The sequence below is a fragment of the Sus scrofa genome, chromosome 6 (genome assembly GCF_000003025.6).
Source record: "Sus scrofa isolate TJ Tabasco breed Duroc chromosome 6, Sscrofa11.1, whole genome shotgun sequence".
Taxonomy (NCBI): Eukaryota; Metazoa; Chordata; class Mammalia; order Artiodactyla; family Suidae; genus Sus; species Sus scrofa.
Window position 1 is genome coordinate 136015037 of NC_010448.4, and position 25559 is coordinate 136040595.

Genomic DNA, 25559 nt, shown 5'->3' on the forward strand with positions numbered 1-25559 from the left:
ACTCTAAATTTGGAAACACGATAATAAGTTAAATCTTGGTTAATAAAAACGTTGGTGTTACATAATAATGATCAACTATGCCTATCATCTACTTGTGTCTTTGGAAAAGTCTTATTTGCCATTTTAAGAAAAATTCAGTTTGCTAATGTAATTCACTTTAAAAAATAATGGAGTCAGTAATAAAGAATTTCATCAAGCCTTTAGTGAAGTGCTGGACAATCTATGTAATTTTGTTTGTCTAATCATGGAGGTGATCAGAATTAGTAGCAGAGAGAAATTAGTCATGTTCCAAGACCAAATACCCTTAGGCATTTGGAAATGCCTAAATGATTGAATTAAATCATTGCCTACAGTCTGTACCATCTGTTTTAAAGAGAATCGCTGTAACTATAAACTGTCTATTATTCTACATACACATTACCATTTCTTAGAAAGGATCTCCGTGACTGTCCTCCATTGAGTGGGGGTAAGGTCTTCTTCTCCTGGCTTACAAATGTATCCCATTTCACCTTGTCACAGCCTCCTAGTTCCTTTACTTTCTGTAAACAACTTTCCAAGTACTCTACTGGGTCTTCAGGCTTAGAACACATCAGTCCATTCAAAAGGCTCTGAAACACAAGAACAAAATATGCCCACATGAAATATGTTTTAAAACCACCTTTGTCAAAATAGTGTATACCCCATCTTCCCATTTTTAAATTCTTGGGGGGTTTTGCATCTTTTAAAAAAAAAATAAACAGAGTTGAAATTATGCTCCGATTGAGTAATCAAAACAATCCCTTAAATTCTGGACTGATTAGTTTTCAGCTCTAGATTCTCTAACTTTTAAACAATGAAGGCGACTACATTGTTTAAAATGGAAGAACCCTATCAAAATGAGACAAAGTGCAGTGTGTAAAAAGACCCCAGTCATGATTTAGCTCATTTCTACCCATCCTTAAAGTCTTCAAGCCTCAGTTTCAGAGGGTTTTTTGAGCATTAAAAAAAGTAATACTCATAAAGTACACATTAAGTGACTGACACATAGTAAATAATAAATGTTGGTGGCTTTCATCACATCATCACCATCATCATCATCAGGAAGTCTCCCATGAGCCCTCAGGTTGGCTTGGGGATGCCTCTTCAATGCTCATCATCCCCAGAAAAAAAGCCATCTTACCTGTCCTTCATACTAAAACCATCAGATTGTGTTGGTCTTTTCATCTAACCTATAAATCTTCAACAACACAGTGTGGGTCTTACATATTTTTCAATATTCAATCTCTGACACCTTCCCTTGCACATGTAGATGCATATCAGACTATTCCCTAATTAGGGGGAAAAATTCACTCAAAACATTAAGTCTGAGTCTAAAAAATCCATCTGATATATAATAAATCACTATAACATTCACTGAAGTTACAGAGGAAAACCTGGTGTCCAATGTGTCACAAGTATGAATTTTTTAAATGCCACAAATTTGGAAATGCTGATTCCTAGGAACCGAACTGGTGTGCAAAACATTTTCCTTTGAAGTATTTCATGGGAAAATCATAAAGGATTATTATCACCATTGTTAATGCACAAAACACACATTGTTTGAAAGGCTGACATCTTTACTAAATACAGTGTTTTATTTTCAAATTACTCTTGTGCAATTTGCTCAAAATGTTAGGCAGTTCCTACCAAGTACATTTCTTCTCTGAAATCCTAAATTGTGTGGGTTAGAATGTTTAGTCAGAGGAGTTCAATTGCAGAGGGAGTGGAAAAAACTAACCTGGGCATCCACACCCAGTTCGTGTGTCAAGATCTGTGCTATAAACACGCACATGCTTGAGTGCACGTGCACACACACACACATACACGCAGCATTTAATTCCTCACTTTCCTCCTATTTTAAAGTAGCTAACTCAGCAGCAGTGCTTATGTTGTATCTGTGTATACCTTAGTTTACCCTGTGCACTTTCAGCCCTATATGCATTTATAGATTCAGAAATCATGGCTCAAAGAGCTGAGTGAGTTGATCTAGGTCACTCAAGTAGAAACTCATAGGAGTTCCCGTCATGGCTCACTGGAAACGAATCTGACGAGGATCCATGAGGAGCAGGTTCGATCCCTGCATCCTACTGGAGGTTAAGGATTCTGCGTTGCTGGGGCTGTGGTGTAGGCCAGCAGGCATAGTTCGGATTCGACCCCCAGGCTGGGAACCTCCAAAAAAGCAAAAAAAGAAAGAAAGAAAGAAACTCATAGACCCAGGATTCCAAGTCAATGGTTTTGATTCCAAAAACCATACATTCCTCTCTCTACATCTTGCAAAAATATAACATGGGATAAAAAGAAAATGCCATATTATCTATGTATGTCTGATACATGACCCAACTGCAATTCAAATCACTCAAGTTTGGGTCCTTTTTAAAAAAATGTTACTATAGTTATTAATGAAAACATTAGTTTGATAAAAGAAAATTAGGTCTTTAATTTTTTTATCCCTATTATTGCCCAAAGTGAGTGAACATACTAAATGAATTTTTTTTTAAACTGGAAAATATTTGTTCCCTGCCTCCTTGAACAAATCTGATTCTACTAAGCATACTGATTTTAGAAGGGGGAATGAGTTCCATGCCTTCATAGGTAATTTAAATCCTTTCTTCTAATAGTCAGCCACCATCAGGGATTCAAAACAAGCAGCAGATATTTTTCACTCAGTCTATTTGTGTTAACTCTTTGAGAACTTAAATAATCTAATTTGACTTTCTCCAGTATTCAAATTAATTGCCAAATTTCTGCTCTAAGGTACGGTGATACAAGAGCAATACATAAAACCATAAGGTTAACTAGAATTAAGAACTCATGACAAAATCAGGAGAAAGTGGTTTTTTGTTTTAAACATTTAATCTACAAATGGAAACACATTTCAAACTTGAATCCACCAAAGATATCCCCATTTAGCCTATGGGACGTCTCAAATCAGAAAGAGATCTGAAAAGATCAGCTAGATACAGCTAGTCGCTTGACAACACGTAGCATTCAATAGTCTGTCACTTGATCTACAATGGGATCTAGTAGCCACAACTGTAGCCTATGTCTTGGGTTTGATAGATATCTAATTGCTAAACTTGGTGTATCTGTATTGTGATACTGAGGGGGAAAATCCAGTCTGGAAACTTAAAGCATTTGGTTTTACTGCCTACATTCATCACATTCATCACAGGAGGTTTTACTTTCCTCCTGTGCTGTGCGCAGCATGGAAGCTTCTTACTGGAAGGCTGGAGTCTTTGGAGGTCACCAGCAATCTCTTTTCAGCCTTCCATTGCCTGGGATTGCCTATAAGTATTTCTGTATTTCACCGAAGCAAGTTAACTTCCTTTTCCGGGCGTGTCCTATTTTAAAATATCTCATTCATATGCAGAGAAGCCAAGGAAAAGCACAGCACCTGAACAAAAATGCCTGCATACACTTATTTGCATACACAGTGTAGATTTTCATGAACTATCAAAATCCTCGGTGGTTACCAAGGAGGAAAAATGGTACCCAAATTTATAAAGAAGAAAGGTGTACTACCAAGCAGGACTTTGTAATCAGGCCACCTTCCTGAAGACGTTTCTCATTACTCTTTTATGGATGGAACTGATCTTAGTAGAAGTATTTATGACAAAAACCTTCAACTCTTGCTCTCATTTACTTTTTTAAAAATTAAAAAAAAGAAAAACTCTTAACAAGAATCCTATATACTTCTCAGACCTGTCCTTATGCAATACCTCCTGATTATTTTCAAATATTAGTAACATACTAGCTAGATTTGGGTTTCACATACCAGACTTGTGCTCAGTGGGCAATTTACCTGGATTTCGGATGGACCTGAAAACCGTGGCTTAGGTGGTGAGAGAAAATGAAGGTCTGTTATTATGGCGTCCCATTTTAAAGATAATTTGGGAAAAAAGAGACAAAATTATTTTCCCAAGTAGCATTATAAAACTCCTTTTAGCAGAACAAACCCCACAAACAGGAGAAAGAACAACGCATGACTTGTAGTTTACCATATCAATCTACAGTGTATTATCTTTCAGAATGGGGAAACCAGGTTTCAGGTCTCCCGCTGATGAAGCTTGGCTCCATCCCGTTTTTTTTTTTTTTTTTTTTTTTTTTTTTTTTTTTTTTTTTAACCTAAGTAAAAACACACAGGATTCAGGAATGTTTTAAAATTCAAATACGCAGAGAAGGAAAGGTAGCAAAACGATCTGGGTAGGCTGTGGTTTAGAACTAACCAAGGTTCTACTTCATCCCACAAGTCTTCCTTCCCTCATCCCCAAAATGTTCCCCATCCCTCGGGTCCCTGGTGCAGATGATGCTGTGATGCGGGTCAGCGGACAGAGCAACAGGAGTCACGCCCGCCTCGTCGCTCCCTCTTGCTTTCTCTAGGTGGGCTGAAGAGGGCAGGCGAAAGCTATGGGCTGGAGAGGAGAGGAAGGAGACCCATCCCTTCCAAGGCGACGGGAAAACGTGCTCAGGAGTTCATTCACCGAAAGCGCAGAACAGCACTGGGTGCCTGCCACCCGGAAGGTAGCGCTGCACTTGATAGGTTTGGATTTGCTTTTTGCATCTTCATTCGTCTCCTCCAAGCTGTTCCCGGGTAGGGCTCCTTTCGTCCCCACTTCCCCTTCCACGCGGGAGTCCGGACCCTCGGCGCAAGGAAAGGACTAAGGCTCTCGACCCCTCGGTTCTGAGTCCTTACTCACCGCTGGGGACAGCATGCCCCCGCCCCGGGCCTGGACCTCGTTCCCGGAGACCGCGGCCGGCCGCTGCCTGCAGCCCACCCTGGATGTCCACATATGAGAGGTGCGCTGGAGGCAGCCTACCTTCTGAACCGGGTTCGAAGACTGTAACTTGATTGGAGAGGTGGGGGCTTCTGAGCCCAGCCAGACCACAGGGGCCCTGGAACCCGCTGGAAAGGCGGCTGTCCCCGGGTAAGCGGGCGAACGAGCTTTTGGAAGCCCCTTCACTTCCGTGCCCCGTATCTGCTAGGCGGGACGGGGCGCGGCTGCCTCACCCCGAATCCCGGAGATGCCCTCCCGCTCCTCCGGTCCCTCTCTGCCAGACCTAGCACCCTACCTCGAAAAGCTGAGGGATTTCCCTGCGGGCCAGATACTCCTTGGCATCGTTGGTGTTCATGGCTGTGCCGCGCGTGCCTTGGGGCGCGGGCGGGAGGCTTCTGGGCTGCGGCGACCTGGGCTGGGGCTGGCTGGGTCCGCGCCGAGCACAGTGCAGCCCTCGCTTTCACGCGCAAACACTCACACGCTCGACTCTGCCCGCCCAGACTGGGCCCCCCTCCGTCTCTCCCCGTGGCTGTCGTCTCAGCGCTCCCGCCGCCCCCGCCTAGCCACTAGTCCCCGCGCCCGAGCTGCGGGCTCCGAGCGGAGTCTGCCCGGGCTCCAGGCTGCGCGGCCGCCGGGGAGGGGCGGAGGGAGCGGAGGAGGAGGGAGGACAGCGCGGCGGGCGCCAGGCAGCAGTCTGCCTGCCTCTCCCGCTCTGCGCGCCGCGCTCTGTGCCTCCGGAGCCGGGTCTGCGGCGGCGGCGGCGGCGGCGGCCAGTCACGCTGCGCGGGCGGCGCGGAGTGCGGGGGTGGGGACGCGGGCGCGCGAGATGCACTCAGTCACACCCCTCCGTGTCACACTGCCTCCCGGGCTCTGCGAGCGGTGCGCTCCAGGGGCAGCAACCTGAGAGCAGCGGGCGAAAAGACCTGAGTCGGGGTCTGTATAAACCTGGACTCAGGCGCGCGCGCGCACACCCCCCCCCCCCCGTTACTCCTCCTCCAAGCCCAAAGAGCTCCCAGAAGGAAACCTTATTTTCACAGAATTTATCAATTATTCCAAAGGTTACTGATTCTTCATATTTAGGGAGCTGGGATGGGTTTGATGGTGTGGATTCCATGCCCCTAAGATCATTTTAAATCCTGCGTATTTCTATCCTTTAGGAAAGTTTTGCTAGCTGGTTTCGAATTTTTTTCCCCTGTTAGCGTTACAGATCCTTACAGATTTCACTATAAGGCCTTACAGTGAGGCCGAAGTTTTTATTAACAGAAGGATTAGTAAGTAATTGACTAGTTAATTTTCTCAGAGAGGAATAGGAAGGTGGAGAAGTGGGTGTTGGTGGAGCGCTGGAGATTGCTTAAATTGGAAACATGCGCAGAAAGTGGAGCGGATTAATCCGATCAGAGGAGTGTGCAGTTGGTGGGCCGTGGAGAGTTCGTTGGAGCACCCTGGGCTGAGTATGGGTGGGTATGGGTGATGTGCTAAAGCAGCAAGAAGGTTCAAGTATCTTCCTGCTACAGACCATTATCAAGGGATACCATCGTCCTCCTAGCTCCCAATATGACTCATTTCCCTCCATTAGGCTATCTTCTCATTGTCTGCTTGAAAGATGGTGCATGCTGCCCTGAGAACATGACCTCTAACTGTGTGCAGTGCCTGACATTGTGCGAGGGCTTGTGAGAGGAGAGGAGGCTCTGATAGGCATTGCCATGTGGGGCCGGACCAGGGAGAGAGGCAACACTGCACCTGCTTCCAGAAACCAATGACTGGGATGTCCATTTCAAGTTCATCTTTGCAGATCTTTTCTTGGTTCTCTTTCTTGTCACATGAAAAATTGCTACTCGTGCCTTCACTATAGCTGCAGTTTTGTTTTCCCCAAGGGAGAGCGCTCAAGAATTAACTGAATTTTATATAGTAAATGAAGTTTTCTGAACACTTGTGAAACTATGTGTCATATGGTAGCCTTAAATGAGGCAAGTATGCCATAGAAATTGATTTCTGCCCTCAGAATATGCCACATCCCTTACCGTTCCAGCTTCTGACAGTTTTTATCTTATTTGAGGGCAGGTTATGGCAGTAGTGAAGCATTGTCTCTTCCCTGTGCAATAATGCTTGATAAGCACCAGGATCCATGGCATGAAAACTTACTTTATGAACAAGCACAGCTGAGGCAAAGCAGCTAGGACTGAAGAGGCCACTTTCTGCAGGATCTTTCAAGGTCACCCTTTACAGACAAGAATCTGGCAGAGCGCATCTCACATCTTCTCTCCTAAGGAGGAATGTATCCTGAATGGATATATGATTCTAAATGCACTTGAGTGTAGTTGGGCAAAGATGGAAACTTGCTTATATAAAGAGAGTGGATAAGAAAGACTGCATTGCACTAAATATTCTAAATAGCCTGAAAAACATAAAACTGGAGATAACGGCAAAGTTTCAGATAGTCTTATGCACTGACAATCAGTGCTTTTTGGTTGTGTTCCAGATGGACAAAAGAGGCAAGGGTTCATAATTACTTTTGCAAAGGGAATTATAACCTGCTATGGAAGGGCTATATGGGGAAAGTAAAAAGCTTCAAAGCCAGGCTGATGTTTTGGAAGAGGGGAAAGAAAAAGGACAAAGAACAGCAAAAACATTTTGCCAGGGGAAAGCTGGCTCATCATCCCCTGATATGAAATTCTAAGGGTGGGTACATAATGGGTTCATGGCCCTTTGCCCTTTGTTTACTTGGTGGTATATTTCTGCATGCTCTAACAAATCAAGATGCTGCTGCACGCCTAGTGTCTCCAGGCAGAATCTCTTCTGCTCCCACGTTGGGAAAGCGTGCTGGGTTACACAGCAGTGGATAAGACAGACATAATTCCTGCTGTCAAGGAATTTACGTTCTCCTGGAGAAACCGTGTAAGAAGTGCAACTGGAGGAGTTCTCGTCGTGGCTCAGTGGTTAACGAATCCGACTGGGAAACATGAGGTTGTGGGTTCAAGCCTTGGTCAGTGGGTTAAGCATCTGGCATTGCTGTGAGCTGTGGTGTAGGTCGCATACGCGGCTTGGATCCCGCATTGCTGTGGCTCTGGCGTAGGCTGGCAGCTACAGCTCCGATTCGACCCCTAGCCTGGGAACCTACATATGCCACAGGAGCGGCCCAAGAAATGGCAAAAAGACCAAAAAAAAAAAATGCATTTGCACTGTTGAAAGAAATCAAAGATGACACAAATAGGTGTAAAGATATACCATGCTCTTGGATTGGAAGAGTTAATATTACCAAAATGACTATACTACCTAAGGCAATCTACAAATTCAATGCAATCCCTATCAAATTACCAAGGACATTTTTCACAGAACTTGAACAAAATATTTTAAAGTTTGTTTGGAAGCACAAAAGACTCAGTATAGCCAAAGACATCCTGAAAAAGAAAAATGGAGCTGGAGGAATCAGGCTCCCAGACTTCAGACTATACTACAACTCAACAATCATCAAAACCACATGGTACTGGCACAAAGACAGAAATATAGATCAGTGGAACAGGATAGAAAGCCCAGTATTAAACCCACGCACCTACAGCCAACTCATCTATGACAAAGGAGGCAAGAATATACAATGGAGAAAAGACAGCTTGTTCAATAAGTGGTGCCGGGAAAACTGGACAGCCACATGGAAAAGAATGAAATTAGAACACACCCTAACACCATACACAAAAATAAACTCCAAATGGATTAAAGACCTAGATATAAGACCAGACACTATAATGCTCTTAGAGGAAAACATAAGCCAAACACTCTCTGACATAAACGACAGCAACAGCTTCTCAGATCCACCTCTTAGAGTATTGATGATAAAAACAAATATAAACAAATGGGACCTAATCAAACTTCAATGTTTCCGCACACCAAAGGAAACCCTAAGCAAAACAAAAAGATAACCCACAGAATGGGAGAAAATCTTTGCAAGTGAATCACCTGACAAGGGATTAATCTCCAAAATTTACAAACACCTTCTGCAGCTCCATACCAAAAAAACAAACAACCCCATCCAAAAATGGGCAGAAGATCTAAACAGACAGTTCTCCAAAGAAGACATATGGATGGCTGAGAAACACATGAAAAGATGTTCAACATCACTCATTATTAGAGAAATGCAAATCAAAACCATGATGAGGTACCATGTTACACCAGACAGAATGGCCATCATCCAAAAGTCTACAAACAAGAAGTGCTGGAGAGGGTGTGGAGAAAAAGGAACACTAGTACACTGTTGATGGGATTGTAAATTGGTGCAACCACTGTGGAAAACAGTATGGAGATTCCTCAGAAAACTAAGCATTGAACTACCATTTGATCCAGCAATCCCACTCCTGGGCATCTATCCAGAGAAAACCACAACTCCCAAAGACACATGTACTCTGATGTTCCTTGCAGCACTATTTGCAATAGCCAAGACATGGAAACAACCTAAATGTCCATTGACAGAGGAGTGGATCAAGAAGATGTGGTACCTATACACAATGGAATATGACTCAGCCATTAAAAGGAATGAAATACTGGCATTTTTAGCAACATGGATGGACCTAGAAATTATCATGTTAAGTGAAGTCAGCCACACAATGAGACACCAACATCCAATGCTTTCACTGACATGTGTTATCTGAAAAAAGGACAGACTGAACTTCTTTGCAGAACAGATGCTGACTCACAGATATCGACAAACTTATGGTCTCTGGAGGAGACAGTTTGGGGGGTGGGGGGATGTGCTTAGGCTGTGGTGTGGAAATCCTCTGAAATTAGATTGTTATGATCATTATACAACTAGAGATGTGATAAATTTATTTGAGTAATTAAAAAAAAGTGCATTTGCAATCCATGGCCCTTTGCTTTTGTCTTCATTATTGCACTTACAGTCAAACTGCTGCTATGGACATTATGTTGTTTATAGATAGTAATTTATTTACACACATACACACACACCCCCCTCACATCTTCTTTATGCATTCATCTGTTGATGGACACTTAGATTGTTTCCATGTCTTGGCAATTGTAACTAATGCTGCTATGAACATTGGTGTGCATGGACCTTTTTGAATTAGTGTTTTTGTTTTGTTTTGTTTTTCAGATGTATACCCAGGCGTGGAATTGCTGGGTCATATGGAAATTCTATTTTCAGTTTTTTGAGAGACCTCCATACTGTTTTCCACAGTGGTTGCACGCATTTACATTCCTATCAACAATGTAACAAGGTGCCCTTCTGTCCACATCCTCACCAGCCTTTATTATTTTGTAGACTTGTGATGATGGCCATTCTGACAGATGTGAAGTGATAGCTCATTGTGGTTTTGATTTGCATTTCTCTGATGATTAGCAATGTTCAACCTCTTTTCATGTGCCTGTGGCTGGATACAATTGTGAACAGAGTGGTGAGGGAAGGTTTCAGGAGAAAGTGACATTTTAGCAAAGATTGAGGCAGGTGAGGGGGGTTAACCCTGCCAGGATCTGGGGGAGCAGCCAGCTCTAATGTCCCAAGGAGAAAAGATGCCTGACATGTTTTGGTAACAGCAAAGGGGTGAGTTGGTTGGAGCAGAGTGAAGGAGGGAGGGCAGAGAGGAATGTGGCCAGAACACATAGGACCTTGTAAACCCCCATAAGTTCCTGGACTTTTGGAGTTTGCCAGGGAACCAGGAAGGCCTTTGAGTACTGGCTTATATCTTGCTGAACTGCTGCTCTTTCCCTCACTCAGCACTGTCACCCATCACCCATCACTAATAGGAAATTAGTGAGGGGTTTTGAGCCAAGACTAACAGGATCTAACTTACATTTTAAAAGGCACACTTGTCTGTTGGTTTAGGAAGAGGTAAGAGGGCAAAGGTAGGAGCAGGGAGAACAGGTGGGAGGCTCTGTGATTCAGCAGAGGCGATGTGAACTGGTTGGATTCTAGATATATTTTGAAGATGGAATAAACAGGATTTTTGGACAGATTGCATGTGGATATATGAGAGAAGGAGAAAACATCAAGGATGACTTCACACTTTTTTGGCCTGAGGATAGTCAGAGCCTATTAAGTAATTGGCCACAAATAGCTCGCTAACTTACAAAAGCAGATACATGGAAGGGAATTTTGACCTGCTCTGAAGGGAGCCTGGCACAAGGTGAGTTGTCCCTGCTACTTACTGACCACATTTCTGTATTTATCCACAACCTTTTGGCTTAAGGGCAGCCATCTGAGCTCATGTTAGGTTAGCGTGCATGTTGCACCAAGTCAGCCTCTTGTGCAAGTAGCAGAGAGGAATTTCCACGTATTTCAAGAACACACTTGGAACTTCATGTTTTAGAATTTCAGTGTCCATTCATCAGCATAACTATTTTACCTACCAATGGGAAATCCGTAATTCCATCAAATCAGATTTTTACCAGTCAAGCTAACTTGATACACATAAATAAGGAAACAACTTGAACTCCCAGGAGCTTCTAAATTTAAATGCTGTAGCGAAAATACATAGAGAAACATTTTCACTTAGACTTAAATGAATATTTTGACATAAACTGTGAAGTCTCATAGAAGCCCCAGAGAAACACAAATCTATGACATCGGTTTTTTAAGTTTGTTCTTACAAAATGCAAAAACGCAGTTGAGTTTTATTATTTTTTTATCATTATGGAAAAATGACAATTCTGTGAGCCTAGAGGCCTAAAATTCCTAAATCACGCATATGTGTCAGAACCATTATGCCCTTTTAAGTGTCCACATTGCTTATTTTTGTGTTTTTACTATATGTCTTATGAACAGCCTATTAGTAATACATAACATTAATCAGCTTAGGATGAGTAAGCTATAATCTTTCCATCCAAGGAATGAAATGTGTTGTTTCTCAAGAGTCACAAGGCATTCATGTTGGTGTGCTAGAAATTTTTAAAACTTACCAGAATTTACCATCTGCTACTGTTTTTTTTTAAATCTTCTCCATTTAGCCACATTTTCTCTATTAACTGTTCTTCTACAATACAATTAATTAACATTCACACTGTTTTTCTAATTAGGTGAAATCATAAAACTAAAGATATAGTAGAGACTACATGAGCAGTGATTAATTTTTTTTTTTTTTTTGGCTGTGCCCATGACATGCAGAAGTTCCAGGGCCAGGGACTGAACCTGCACCACAGCAGTGACAATGCTGGATCCTTAACCCACTAGGCTACTCAGGAACTCCTAATTTAAATAGGTCCCTTCCCCAATAAATCAGCATTTTAGATTATGCAAAGGAAAACTAATACTAAAGCATTTATCCAATCATGTCACTTTCTTGTGCAAACATTTTAGTGGCTACCAATGTCTGCACTGTACACATGGTACCCTAGCCACAGATGGCTATTTAAATTTAACACACTCATCACTCAACAATAAAACTGTAGGAGTTTCTCAGTTGAACTAGCCACAGTTCAAGTACTAAACTGTCATGTGTGGTTAGTGGCCTCACATTGGATGGAATTAGATACAAATATAGATGTTGATAAAAAAAATTTCTATCTTCACATAAAGTTCTCTTGGAAAGGGCTAGCATACAGAATAACTTGCACTCAGAGCTATGTCCAAATTTTTACTATGGCCTTACAGGTCCTACAACAGCTTGTCTTTTCTAGGGCCGCACTCAAGGCATTTGGAGGTTCCCAGGCTAGAGGTCCAATTGGAGCTGCAGCTGCCGATCTACACCAGAGCCATAGTAACACGGGATCCGAGCCACATTTGCAACCTACACAGCAGCTCTAGGCAATGCTGGATCCTCAACCCACTGAGCGAGGCCAGGGATCGAATCCACAACCTCATGGCTCCTAGTCAGGTTCATTAACCACTGAGTCATGACGGGAACTCCAGTACTTGTTTTCTCTAACCAAAAGGAATCCAAAGACTTTTGCTTTTACCAAAAAAAGGAAGAAAATTAAAAATATAGCATTCTCAGAGTTTCCATCGTGGCTCAGCAGTGATGAACCAACTAGTAACATGAGGATATGGGTTCCATCCCTGGCCTTGCTCAAGGGATTAAGGATCTGGCATTGCTGTGAGCTGTGGTGTAGATCGCAGACATGACTCAGATCGGGTGTTCCTGTGGCTGTGGCACAGGCTGGCAGCTATAGCTCTGATTCTACCCCTAGCATGGATTTGTTTTGTAGTTAGGGTCATAGCATCAGGGCACACCCCAAGCAGCGAGAGTGGCACCACCAAGCTCCTTCCCTGGGAACTGCACCCAGCATCTCAGCATTAGGCTGCCATAGCTTTAAACTGTGTCTGTGAGCATCTGTGCTTTATCTTGATTTATTTATCATTTCCAGCATTCTTTTTCTTTTTTTAGTGAATGCTAATTGACCTACAGTATTATATTAGTTTCAGGTGTTCAACCGAGTGATGATGTCTTTGTACATTAAGAAATGACCACATGTCTAGTTATCATTTATTGCAATATCATTGACTATAATCCCTGTGCTGTACATTACATTGCTGTGACTTATCTACTTTACAGCTAGAAGTTCCTACCTCTTAATCCTCTTCACCTATTTTGCCACCTATTTCCTACCACCCTCCTTTCTGGCAATCATCAGTTTGTTCTCTGTAATTACGGGTCTGTTTCATTTTTCCATTTTGTTTATTCATTTGTTTTTGTTTTTGTTTTAGATTCTGCACATAGGTAAAATCATACAGTATTTGTCTTTCTCTGTATGACTTATTTCACCAAGCAAACATAATGCCCTCTTGGTTCATCCATGTTATTCCAACTGGTAAGATTTCATTCTTTTTTATGGCTGAGGAATATTCACACACACACACACACACACACACACACACACACACACCCCACATCTTTGTCCATTCATCTATCAATAGGCGCTTAGGCTGTTTCTGTATATTGGCTGTTATAAATAATGCTGCAATGACCATAGAGGTGCGTATATCTTTTTGCATAAGCGTTTTCATTTTCTTTGAATAAATACCCAGAAATGGAATTACTGGATTTTATGGTAGTTCCATTTTCAATTTTTTGAGGAACCCCCATACTGTTTCCATAGTGGCTTCATCAATTTTTATCCCCATAATTAGTGCACAGGGATTCCCTTTTCTCTACATCCTCGCCAGCACTTGTTATTTCTGTCTTCCTGATGATAGCCATACCTTGAATTGTTTCATGCATCTGTTAGCAAGATGTGCCCCAAGGTACCTGCTTCTTTGCCTTCTACCATTTTGGCTTAGAAAAGCTTTCATAGGAGAGCTCTACTTTCAGAGAGCCTGGAAAACCTGTATTTCTGTATGGTATTTACACTTTTGTTCTTATCATGTGCTCAGCCCCCAAAATATGTCTTCATAGTTGTACCACTATGCAGTTTAACATAGTGTCATATGTGCAAAGAACATTCCAAAATGATGCTTTGAGTAATTTATAATGAATTTAAATATTACTTCTGTATTGCGAACATTTGCAGCCCCATTGTTTGATGTCCTCTGAATGTGTAAATTTATTTGCTCCATTATTTTTTAGCATTATCATTTTCAAACCCCATCTACATTGACTAACCTAGTTGAGGTGGGGGGTTTAACTGCATCAGGTTATAAACACAAATTTCTTTTTTTTTTTTAATTTTTTTCTTTTTTCCCAACCGTAATTTGATGCTTGAGCATTTCAATTGCCTTCTCTATTATCGCTCAGGCCTATAACTAAAAAACAGGATGCAATTTAAGTCAATCAAACAAATAGAGTGTCTACTAATCCCTGATAATTGGTGCTAGGTGTCCTTTCATTCAGCCATGTCTGGTCACTGGTTTTGCAGAATCACAATCATCAGGACAGAAAAATGTTGTTGTGACCTTGTTTATGCCTTTCTAAAAAACCGTTGGCCATTGCTACACTTCCATTTTTAAAGCAAAACAAAGCCTCTCACTGGTTAACCTAGTTTCAAATTAGAAGCTCCAAATGGATTCCCAGAGGTCATCCCTCCTCTCATCTCCAGAAACATGGCCCAACACCACGGCACATTCCTTTTAGGGAATTTTTGAACTTGTATCTCTCTTATCTTCCACAAACATGCTCATCTATAATTTTTAGGCATTGGCAGGTGTTATTTGTGAAGATTATTTCATTCTAATGGAATGTTGGAATTGCCTTTGTGAAAGGAAAAGCGAAAGGCTTTGTTTATCTCTGTTGTGCTGAGTATCCACCTTCCAAAGAATTTCCTAACATGAGCCTGGTGGTCTCATGGGGACAGTCATCCTGATGTTTTTGGACGTGATAGCTACCAATCAATAAAAACGGAAAGAGAAAGTATTTGTACGGTCATTGCAAAGTCAACACATTCATTAAATGTTCTTTGAATTTATTATAAGCCCATATCAACTCATCTATCTCCTGGCTACACCAACAACATCTCGGCAAGTGACTTCTACATCTGTTGGTCTCCAGCCTTGGCCTCTCTCCTGTGCTCAGTTCTGCCATTAAAACAGGTTGCCAGATACTCTTTTTTTTTTCATTCCGCTAACATTTATTGATCACATATATATGCCAAGCAGTGTGCCAGGTTTTTAGGAAACAAAGACATAGCCAGTGTGGCAAAATACTCATGGTGTCCACAGAGGAAAAGGCTGCTAAACCAAAGGTGACCATGCAGCAGAGGACACCAGAGCAGAGTCAGAAAAATGTAGGCTATGGAGTCCTAATTTCCAGTCTTATCTCTTTCTTACTCAGCTGTCTAATATCCAGAAGTTATTAACTAGTCTGAGCCTCAGTTTTTTCTATTATAAAAATGAGACTATTAATCTTTAACTCACTGAATCATTTGAGGGTTAATCGAGTTGCTAAGTTCAAAGTTGAAACTTCACCCAGTTCTTTGCCTCCAGATTCCAGTTCATTGCCTCCTGAATTTCTTATTCTAGCACTTAGGACCCTGATCCTAATTATCCACTGTTCCCTCTCCCACATTGTGAGCTCAAATTAAACTCATTTGCTTCCTGTTCCTTGGATGCATTTGTGTGATGCCTTTTTCCCTTGCTCAGGCTCTTCTTTCTGCTTGGAATACCGCCTCAATTCTGCATGTCTAAATGCTTCCTGCTTCATGGTTCTTCATGAAATATAACCCTCTTCATCAAGTTTTTGTTGGTTTCTGCAGCATGAAATAAAATCCTGTAGCATTTTATTCTAACTTTTAAAAAATGGTGTTTTTATATGATGCCTTACCCTGAATACTAGAATCAGAATTAATACTACTAGTTAATATCTATGCGTTGAAACATTACGACTGTGGCAACAGTTTTTCCTTCCAGCTTGTGGAGGGTATGGTGGATTGATCTTACCCAAAAAGCACAAAGAAACTAGTGGAGTGTGGGATGCGGATGCTCATCTTTCCCTGTATTCAAGCCTCAGTCTGCCCTTGTTATTCTCATTTCACCACGTTAACTTTTTTCTCATTGTCTTCAAGTAGCTAATTCTATGTTTTAGAGTAAATTAGAAATGGTGGTAATAAACCAGACACAAAAACTAGCTCATATAAGTCCTTATGCACCTTTTGTTGTTGTTGTTGTTTTTTGAAGCCTGCATCCATGGCATATGGAAGTTCCCAGGCTAGGGGTCGAATTGGAGCTATAGCCACAGCCACAGCAACTTGGGATCTAAGCTGAGTCTGCGAACTACACCTTGGCTCATGGCAACGTAGGATCCTTAACCCACTGAGCTAGGCCAGGGATTGAACCCAAGTCCTCATGAATACTAATCAGATATGTTACCCACCGAGCTACAACCAGGAACCCCATTATGCACCATTTTAAAGTAAAGTTGTTACCTTGGGTCTTGATAAACATGGGTTTGTTGGCTTATTTTTCCTTGAACCATCTCTCAAAAGTCTTGAATTCTTGGAAAGGTATGAATGTCTAGAGCTTCAAACTGCTGTCATTACTGAAGGAAGAATGGATTTCACTGGAAATCTCAATTGCTTCAGATGTCATTAGATCCTTCAAGCAGTAAATACTCTGAATCTTCCGAGGTAAGAAATATTTTCCATAGCAGCAATTTTGTACCTATTGTTCTAAAGCTTGAGAATACATGATGAATTAAATAATCCATTGCCAAAGTAACTTCACTTTCTATGTTTGTGCAAATATTAGTAAAGTTCATAGGTTCCTATTAAATTCTTAGGGTCTCTGATACGTAAATATGATTCGATGGTGAATTACCACCACTTCCACAGCAGTCATGAGCATCTAGGCGGGGACCAGAAGATGTTGGACCAAACCAGTAAAGAGCCCTGTATATTTTTACGTGTCCAGTGCTCCTGACAATTGTACTTTGTTTTGCAATAATGGCCACCATCTTCACCTTCACATTAATATGAATATGTATGAATTATGCTGTACAAAATGAATGTATATATGAATATGCACAAATGGTTTCAGTTAACTCTGAGCAACTCTACCTTAGTAATCCTAATTTACAGATACACTTTCACATTCCATGCATTGAAGCAGATGAGCTCTTTCTGTTTGCTTCCTTATATTGCTTCTGATAAAAATCTTAGAACAATTTTAGTTGTTCTCTAGCAATTTTATTTATTTATTTTATTATTTATTTATTTTTGTCTTTTTGCCTTTTCTAGGGCTGCTTCCATGGCATATGGAGATTCCCAGGCTAGGGGTCTAATCGGAGCTGTAGCCACCAGCCTACACCAGAGCCACAGCAACGCGGGATCCGAGCCTCGTCTGCAACCCACACCACAGCTCACAGCAATGCCAGATCCTTAACCCACTGAGCAAGGCCAAGGATCGAACCCGCAACCTCATGGTTCCTAGTCGGATTCGCCAACCACTGTGCCACGACGGGAACTCCGAGCGATTTTATACATTAAATTTCAAAATCTTGGTCATTTTATCTCTATCAGCCAGGCTGCAGATTGCATAGCATAATACTCCCTCTTTTTTTAAAATTAAAACTGCTATAAACTATGTTCTTAACTGTCCAAGGTCTTTAAATTTTTTAATTTCTGCTAATAGTAGATGCTTTTTGTGTTGAATGTCTCTGCTCTATATATTTCCCACATTCTCTAAGATTTGATACACCATTTTTTCTTATTTATTTGAGCTCTTTATTTAACCAAAATCTGAATCATTTTATTCTCTGTGGAGGGCCTGTATTATTCAACTGACCCATGGATAATGATCTACTGGTGGCCATTGCCCACTGCCGAAAGTCTCTAGGAGTCATTTCATTTTGAAATTCTTGATCCATGATAGTGTCAGGAACTGGTGATATGATTCTGCAAATCTGCTTTCTACATCAACTGTATTCACACCCAGCAGCTGCATCTTCACTTCCACCTGGGCACCTTCCCAGAAGATAGAAGGCAGCTCTAATGCATGGGTACAACGGATGCCACTGGAGAGTTTATCCTTTTTGTGCTGTGGCACTTACCACCTTCTCACCAGCAGATAGGAACTTAGACTCTGATAATAATTCATTGAGTGGTTAATATGAACTTGAGAGTACTTACTGCTTTGGTACTTTCCTCGATGGAAAAAAAAGAATTCAACCTGATAATGACATAACCTCTCTCCTATTGCAGCACCACATGGCAACATTAAACGGATCCTAAGTATCCTGGGAAATCAGTTTGTGATCCCAAATGATCGTGAACCACATATGGAAAAGATTCCACCAGGGTCTTCATTGAACTGGTACCTTAAATGGAAAGGAATCAGTAAGTTCACAGCTGAGTTATAACCATTTCCCTTCATGTGATTTCAACTGTGACTCATCTGTTTTGCTCAGACTGTGGACACACCGGTGTATTTTTAACTTACTATGAGCCACTCTTCTAGAATAAAGCAGACCAGAAATGCAATATGCAATTGTCTAGGGGGCAATGGTGTACAAGGTTTTGAATGGAGATCGGTCTTGGATCTTACAGGAGCTCATGAAGGGCTCCAGGGCTAAGGCTCTTATCCGGTATTTCCCTGGGCTGCCTTTCCATCCCAGGACAAGAAGAAACACAACTTCCCACAGTAAATCATTCCTCGGAGCTTGGTTTCTATGTCCGCCTCTTTTCTGGACCCAGTCTTATTCACCTTTGTAGCTGGCAAACCAAGCACTTGTTCCTTTTTTTTAATCCTTTTAAAAATTTTAAAAATTAAAGTACAGTTAATTTAAAATGGTGTGCTAATTTCTGCTGTACAGCAAAGTAACTCAATCATACAGATATATACATTCTTTTTAAATATTATTTTCTATAATGGTTTATCCCAGGAGATTGGATATAGTTCCCTGTGCTATACAATAGAACCTTATTGCCTCTACATTCTAAATGTAATAGCTTGCATCTACTAACCCCAAACTCCCCATCCTTTTCACCCTCTTCGCCCTCCCCCTTGGCAACCACAAGTCTGTTCTTTGTTTGTGAGTCCGTTTTTGTTTGGTAGATATGTTCATTTGTGCCATATTTTAGATTCCACATATAGGTGATATCATATATTTGTCTCCCTCTTTCTGACTTACTTAACTCAGTATGATAATATCTAGTTGTATCCATATTGCTGTGAATGGCATTATTTCATTCTTTTTTATGGCTGAGTAGTACTCCATTGTATGTAGGTACCACATCTTAATCCATTTGATGGACATTTAGGTTTGTTTCCATATCTTGGGTATTGTGAATAGTGCTGCAATGAACTTAGGGGTGCATGTATCTTTTTGAATTAGAGTATTCTCCAGATGTATACCCAGGAGTGGGATTGCTGGATCATATGGTAGTTCTATATTCATTTTTCTGAGAAACCTCCTTACTGTTTTCCATAGTGGTTGCACCAATTTACATTGCCACCAACAGTGTAGGAGGGTTCCCCTTTCTCCACACCCTCTCCAGCATTTGTTATTTCAAACTCTCAGTGACTATAATGGGAACCTCACCACATAGAAAGAAAGAAAGTAGGGAATCTGCTAAACAAAAGCGAAATCAAACCAAACCACAGTTACATTGAGAGTTAGAATAAAATGAATGAAGTATCTTAAATCCTAAATATTTAGCATCATTTTGGATGAATTACATGATGGTGTGAACTATTAACTGAAATCTTCCCTCGCTCCAGAAGTTCAGGGCTTACCAAAGAGATAACATCTTTCTGAGAATAAAATTCTTTAATGCTGCATTTTTAAAAAGGACCAATTACAGAACACTCTTTGACGTAATAGTAGCACTAATTTTTTTTGGATCTGTCTCTGAAGGTAAAGGAAGTAAGAGGAAAAATAAATAAATGAGACCTCACTAAACTTACAAGCTTTTGCACAGTAAAGGAAGTCATTGACAAAATGAAAATACAACCTACTGAATGAAAGGAAATATTTGCAAATGATATGACCAATAAGGGATTAATATCCAACATACATAAACAGGTCATACAACTCAACATCAAAAACCAACCAAACAACTAAATTCGATTAAAAAGTGGGCAGAAGAACTGAATAGACGTTTTTCCAAAGAGGAACTACAGATGGCCAACAGGCATATAAGAAGAACCACAGACAATATATATGACCCAGCAATTCCATGTGCTCACTATCTATCTATCTAATCGATCATCTATCCATCTATCTAGTGTGAATATAATATATGTATTACACTAGAATACTACTAAGCTTTAAAAAATGATCTTTTTTCATTTGCAACAATATAGATGGACTTGGAGGGCATTACGTTAAGTTAAACAAGTCAGACAAAGACAGATACTATGTGTTACTGTTTATATGTTGAATCTAAAAAATACAGCAAACTAGTGAATGCAACGTAAAAGAAGCAGGCCTACAAATATAGAGAACAAACTAGCAGTTACCAGTGGAGAGAGGTAATGGGGGAGGGGCAATATAGGGGTAGAGAATTAAGAAGTACAAACTATCATGTATAATATAAGCCACCCTGCTGTGGCACAACAGGATTGGTGGTATCTCTGCAGCACCAGGATGCAGGTTTGATCCCCAGCCCAGCACAGAGGGTTAAAGGTACTATATAGCTCAGATCTGATCTCTGGCCCAGGAACTCCACATGCTGTGGGGTGGCCAAAAAAGAAACAATTAATAAGCTACAAGAATATATTGTACAACATGCAGAATATAGCCAATATTTTATAATAACTATAAATGGAGTACAAAAATTGTGAATCACTGTATTGCACGTGTGTAACATATAATGTTACTACACCTCAATAATGAAAAAATCTCTTTTATTTTTCTTTTTAGGGCTGCACCTGTGGCATGTGGAAATGCCCAGGCTAGGGATCAAATCGGAGCTGTAGCTACCATCCTATACCACAGCCACAGCAATGTCAGATCCGAGCCGTGTTGTGACCTACACCACAGCTCACAGCAACACTGGATCCATAACCCACTTAGCAAGGCTAAGGATTAAACCCGCATCCTCATGGATGTTAGTTGCATTCTTAACCCGCTGAGCCACAACAGGAACTCCTAAATAAAATCTTTAAAATATAAAAAAATAAAATAAAAATAAAAGAGATTTTAAAGGCTGAGCAAGAGACTTCCGGTTTGTTCCTCTGTGAAAGGGGAAAACCAAACTGATGACCTTTTCCAGTGAGACAGAGAGGAGGAGGTGGGAGACTGGGAAAGAGTGTTTTAAAGGTTATTGCTCCCTCTCCTCACGGAGGATGGGAGAGAGGTGCTTAAATATTTCCCTTCCTTGAAGCTGACGGAAGAAAGCCCAAGAGATTCCCTCCGGGGGAAAATTTGCAGGGTAGCTAGTGGTCATCTGCTGACTCCTGACTCCTGTCCTAGGGTTATTGCAGGGAGGGAAAGAACACTGGGAAGGGAAGATGGGACTGTAGTCAGCCAGGAGGTCCGGAAGCAGGAACTACTCCCAAGAGATAAGGCAGACATCTGTGAGCAGATGGGCCTCACCTGGGCCACAGAGCATCCATGAAATGGAGTTGGGAGTGACTTGCTGGGGACTGCTGAGCACAAGGCAGAGAGGCACACACAGACAAGAGATGCAGTGTGATGCTAAATAGGAATCCTCCAGCGGAACAGGCCCAGCCTCACAAGAGGCCATCTGGGTCCAAGGGGAGCCTTAAGCACCTGCATTCTTCTTCTGTGGGGTCTGTTGGATCCCCCACTCACTCCCCACCAAGCAGTGGATCCGAAGCCAGACCAGCGGTGATAACAAAGAAAAGGAAGACAAACTCTGCCGCAACAAGGCAGAAATGTCGATAAAAGGGAACCATGTTTACATCCAAGAAAGATGAAATCAATCAAGCAGCCCTGGGCAGTCAAGGAAAGACATAGCAGCCTCTTTCTCTTGCCTGGGATGAGACAGTCAGGGAGGACTGCCCCTGATCAAGGCAATAGGTTTCAGATCCTGACTCTGGGTTCCGGTGGATCAATGTCAAACAGCAGCCAAACTAAAGGGCATCACCCAGGGATCAGAAGAGGCATGGGACCAGGCGACTGAGGACTCCAGCTCTTCCCTGGCATCTCCCCACCGAGACCATACACTACCCTCATCACATGAAGACCATTTTAGGAAAAGAAGTAGAGAAAGGCTAAGTTGCCTTCTATGTTTATTTAAGAAAGACTGAATACTCCCTAAATGAGTATTTAAATAATTAAGTAATACCAAGCTTTGAAACATATTGAACTAAGAGTTAATTTTGTTCCTACTTACTGTTGGGTGAAGGAGTCAAGGGAGATCAGGAATAGCTGTAACCAAAATAATGAATTTGCATTTACTTTATACAGCTACGTTTTCAAGTCTGGATTCCTAACCTGACTCTGGATTCCTGTATACTATCATTGAGTGAAATAAATAAGTCTGAAAAAATTAGGTTCCTATTTAAAAAATAATGTATTGTAGAAGTAATGTAATAGAGAAAATCTATGACCAAGCCAGTTTTGATAAGAAAGAGAATAGCATCATTTCCCAGCTCTGCCATGTGTTGGGTGTGTGGCCTTGGGCACATTGCTTAATCTCTCTGCCTCAATTGCTCCATATTTATTTATTTATTTATTTGGGCCACACCTGCAGCATATGGATGTTCCCAGGCTAGGGGGTTGAATCAGAGGTGTAGCTGCGGGCCTACGCCACAGCCATGGCAACTTGGGATCTGAGCCGCGTTATTGACCTACACCACAGCTCACAGCAACTCCGGATCCTTAACCCATTGAGGGAGGCCCAGGGATTGAACCCACATCCTCATGGATACAGTCGGATTTGTTTCCACTGCGCCACAGCAGGAATCCCCACTTTGTCCATTTTTAGAAAATATAAAATAACAGCTGTTTTGTTAGACTATTATTAAGCTTAGGAGTAGCATATTCAGAGTTCAAGTACAGTCCCTGATACCCCAACCATGCTCAACATTGACAATTACCGTTTTTATGATTATTGTAGGCTGTGATCTTCTCACTTTATCTGCACAGGGAAATCGATTCACTGACCCATGCTTACTCTTTGCTTTAGATAAATCGAGCTTAATAAATATCTTAGCCAATTTTCATACTGTATATTATAGACAGCCCATGTTCCCCCCAAATCACACAGGGGGGTTAAATTCTATTTGTTGTTGACATTGCTTTGTAGAGTATTTTAAGTTAAAATATACTTCTTCAATGCATCACAGGAAAGTAGATGAGAGTAAAATGTGAAAATTAACTTTAGAAATAAATTCTTGAGACTGGTTTTCTAGATAATACAAAATGGAGTGTTGAGAAATTTTTATTTGACCCTCAAAATTAGGTTATTTTGGCCCCAAGTTCTCCCTTTTCTCAACTAGTTGGAAACATTTTGTCCTGGAACATCAAAAATTACTTTAATTCTCTTTAAAGCACTAAATGGGCACCTATTTAGATGGAAAAGGTAAGGAGAAATAGTATTTATGAAAATGATCATCAGTAACAGGAAGGCATTCTTAAAATATCATAGTTTGCTAGTTCTATAAATACATAAATAGCCAAAGGTACTGAGGTTTTCTGTCTTTGGTAATGTTTTTATCCATTGCATTTCTCCATACCAAAACAATGTTTGATAATATACATTGAAAAACAATTGGCGTTCCTGTCGTGGCGCAGTGGAAACAAATCCAACTAGGAACCATGAGGTTGTGGGTTTGATTCCTGGCCTCGCTCAGTGGGTCAAGGATCTGGCGTTGCCATGAGCTGTGGTGTAGGTCGAAGATGCAGCTCGCATCTGGCATTGCTGTGGTTGCGGTGTAGGCTGGTGCCATGGCTCTCATTAAATCCCTAGCCTGGGAATCTCCATATGCCGGAAAAAAAAAAATCAACAGTAAAGACACCTCTCAAGCTTCCTAATTCAAAATGACATAAAGTATAAAAACATGACTAAAACGGTTGAGATAAAAATAGAAATGTTGTAGTGCACTTATCTATTTCCATAATCTAGATACCTTTCATTGTTTCAACTAAACATTTGTGCTTTTGACTGAATTTCTTAGCTCTTGTCTGTGGTTAATCATAAATAAATAAATGATTAAATAATCACAATTGAACACTGCATTGTTACTCCTAAGCCGTAATAATCCCATCATCACACTTTGAGTATTCCCCAGTGTTTCTGCTAGCTGTGACTACGATTCCCCTCCACTCCATTTTAGCATCATGCTCCCTTGGGTGTTCTGGTGCACCAGTAAATTCAAATATTCTGTGTCATTGGTCCCTCATCCTCACTCATCTGTAGGATGAGTCAGAGAATTGTGGGGAGGAGAAAAGGAATGACCTGGAGGTGAAGTAAGGGGGCCACCTGTTGCACATCTGATTTTACCAGGAGTCCCAATATTTCCAGGTCACGGGAGGAAAAACAGCTTGTACATAGAGGATCCCAGGGGAGGTTTGCAATAGTTTGCAATAAAGCAAGAAGGTGAAGGAGGTGATGAGAGAAGAGACTGAGAAAATAAGAGAGATCACTGATGACGATCCATGAGTTCCAGGCAGGGCTCCCTCCTCACTGTTGCCATGGGAAAAGCAGAGTCTCTCAGTGGGCATAAGTTTTCCAGGCTTTGCTAAATCACGAGTCTGCACTGGCTGAGTATGTATTCTTTTGGATTTTTGAAGTGGAAGTGCCTTTTGTGTTTCAGGATCAATACTCCCATCTCTTCCAGGAAGGACCTTGATGCAGAACCAATCTGTCTACCCAGTGCAGGTTTTCTGTGACTGCCACCTGAAGGGACTCATCAGAAACGGAGAAGTGACTCATTTGGATGGATGATGGCCCCAGGACCAAGACTATTGAGCAAATACTGGGGAGCAGAGATTTCCTGAACCTCTCAGTAAGTGGTAAAGGAATTAATACTCTGGTAGAAGAGACGAGGTGTCTGGAACATTTTATAGTGCAACATTGATAGATTTTTCTTATCCAGCAGTATTGCTGGATACAAGTTTAAAGCCAGGCTGTATTCATTACCTGCTTTTGGTTATGCTCACCACCTTGACCTCTGCCATCTGGTTAGGGTGCCTGAAAAGGCCAGGATCGCATACACCTTAAACTGATCAAATCCAACAATGTTTGGTACAAAAGCAGAATGCTGCTCTCTCCCTCCCTCCCTCCCTCTCTCTCTCTCTTTTTTTTTTTTTTTTTTTGTCTTAATGGAGTTAGATTTTCTTTATAAAGCTTTTTTTCTGTATTAAAATAAATCATCACTAGACTTTACTTACAACCCGCAGCTGGAATAATGTAATGGATTTTTAAAAGCACTTTCTTCCCAGATATAACGTTTTGAGGTAAAAATTGATCCTTTGTCCAAGTAAT

At 41.3% G+C, this 25559-nt stretch overlaps 1 protein-coding gene and 1 long non-coding RNA gene across 4 annotated transcripts in view; one reads left to right on the forward strand and one right to left on the reverse strand.

Moving 5' to 3' along the window:
- The window catches only part of AK5 (adenylate kinase 5), a 274707-nt gene extending 269158 nt beyond the window's left edge, over positions 1 to 5549 (reverse strand). Inside the window, exons 1-2 of one of the 3 annotated variants that reach the window (XM_003127921.6) lie at positions 5089 to 5549; positions 422 to 608 (exon numbers count right to left, since the gene is read on the reverse strand). In XM_003127921.6, the coding sequence (XP_003127969.4) occupies positions 422 to 608; positions 5089 to 5148 (247 nt within the window). In that variant the 5' untranslated portion in view covers positions 5149 to 5549. The other 2 variants (XM_021096460.1, XM_013996169.2) reach the window with 2 other exon arrangements.
- Positions 16469 to 25339, forward strand: LOC106509824. Its single transcript, XR_001307739.2, has 3 exons — positions 16469 to 16790; positions 18363 to 18497; positions 24913 to 25339. It is a non-coding gene; the product is annotated as an uncharacterized LOC106509824 (long non-coding RNA).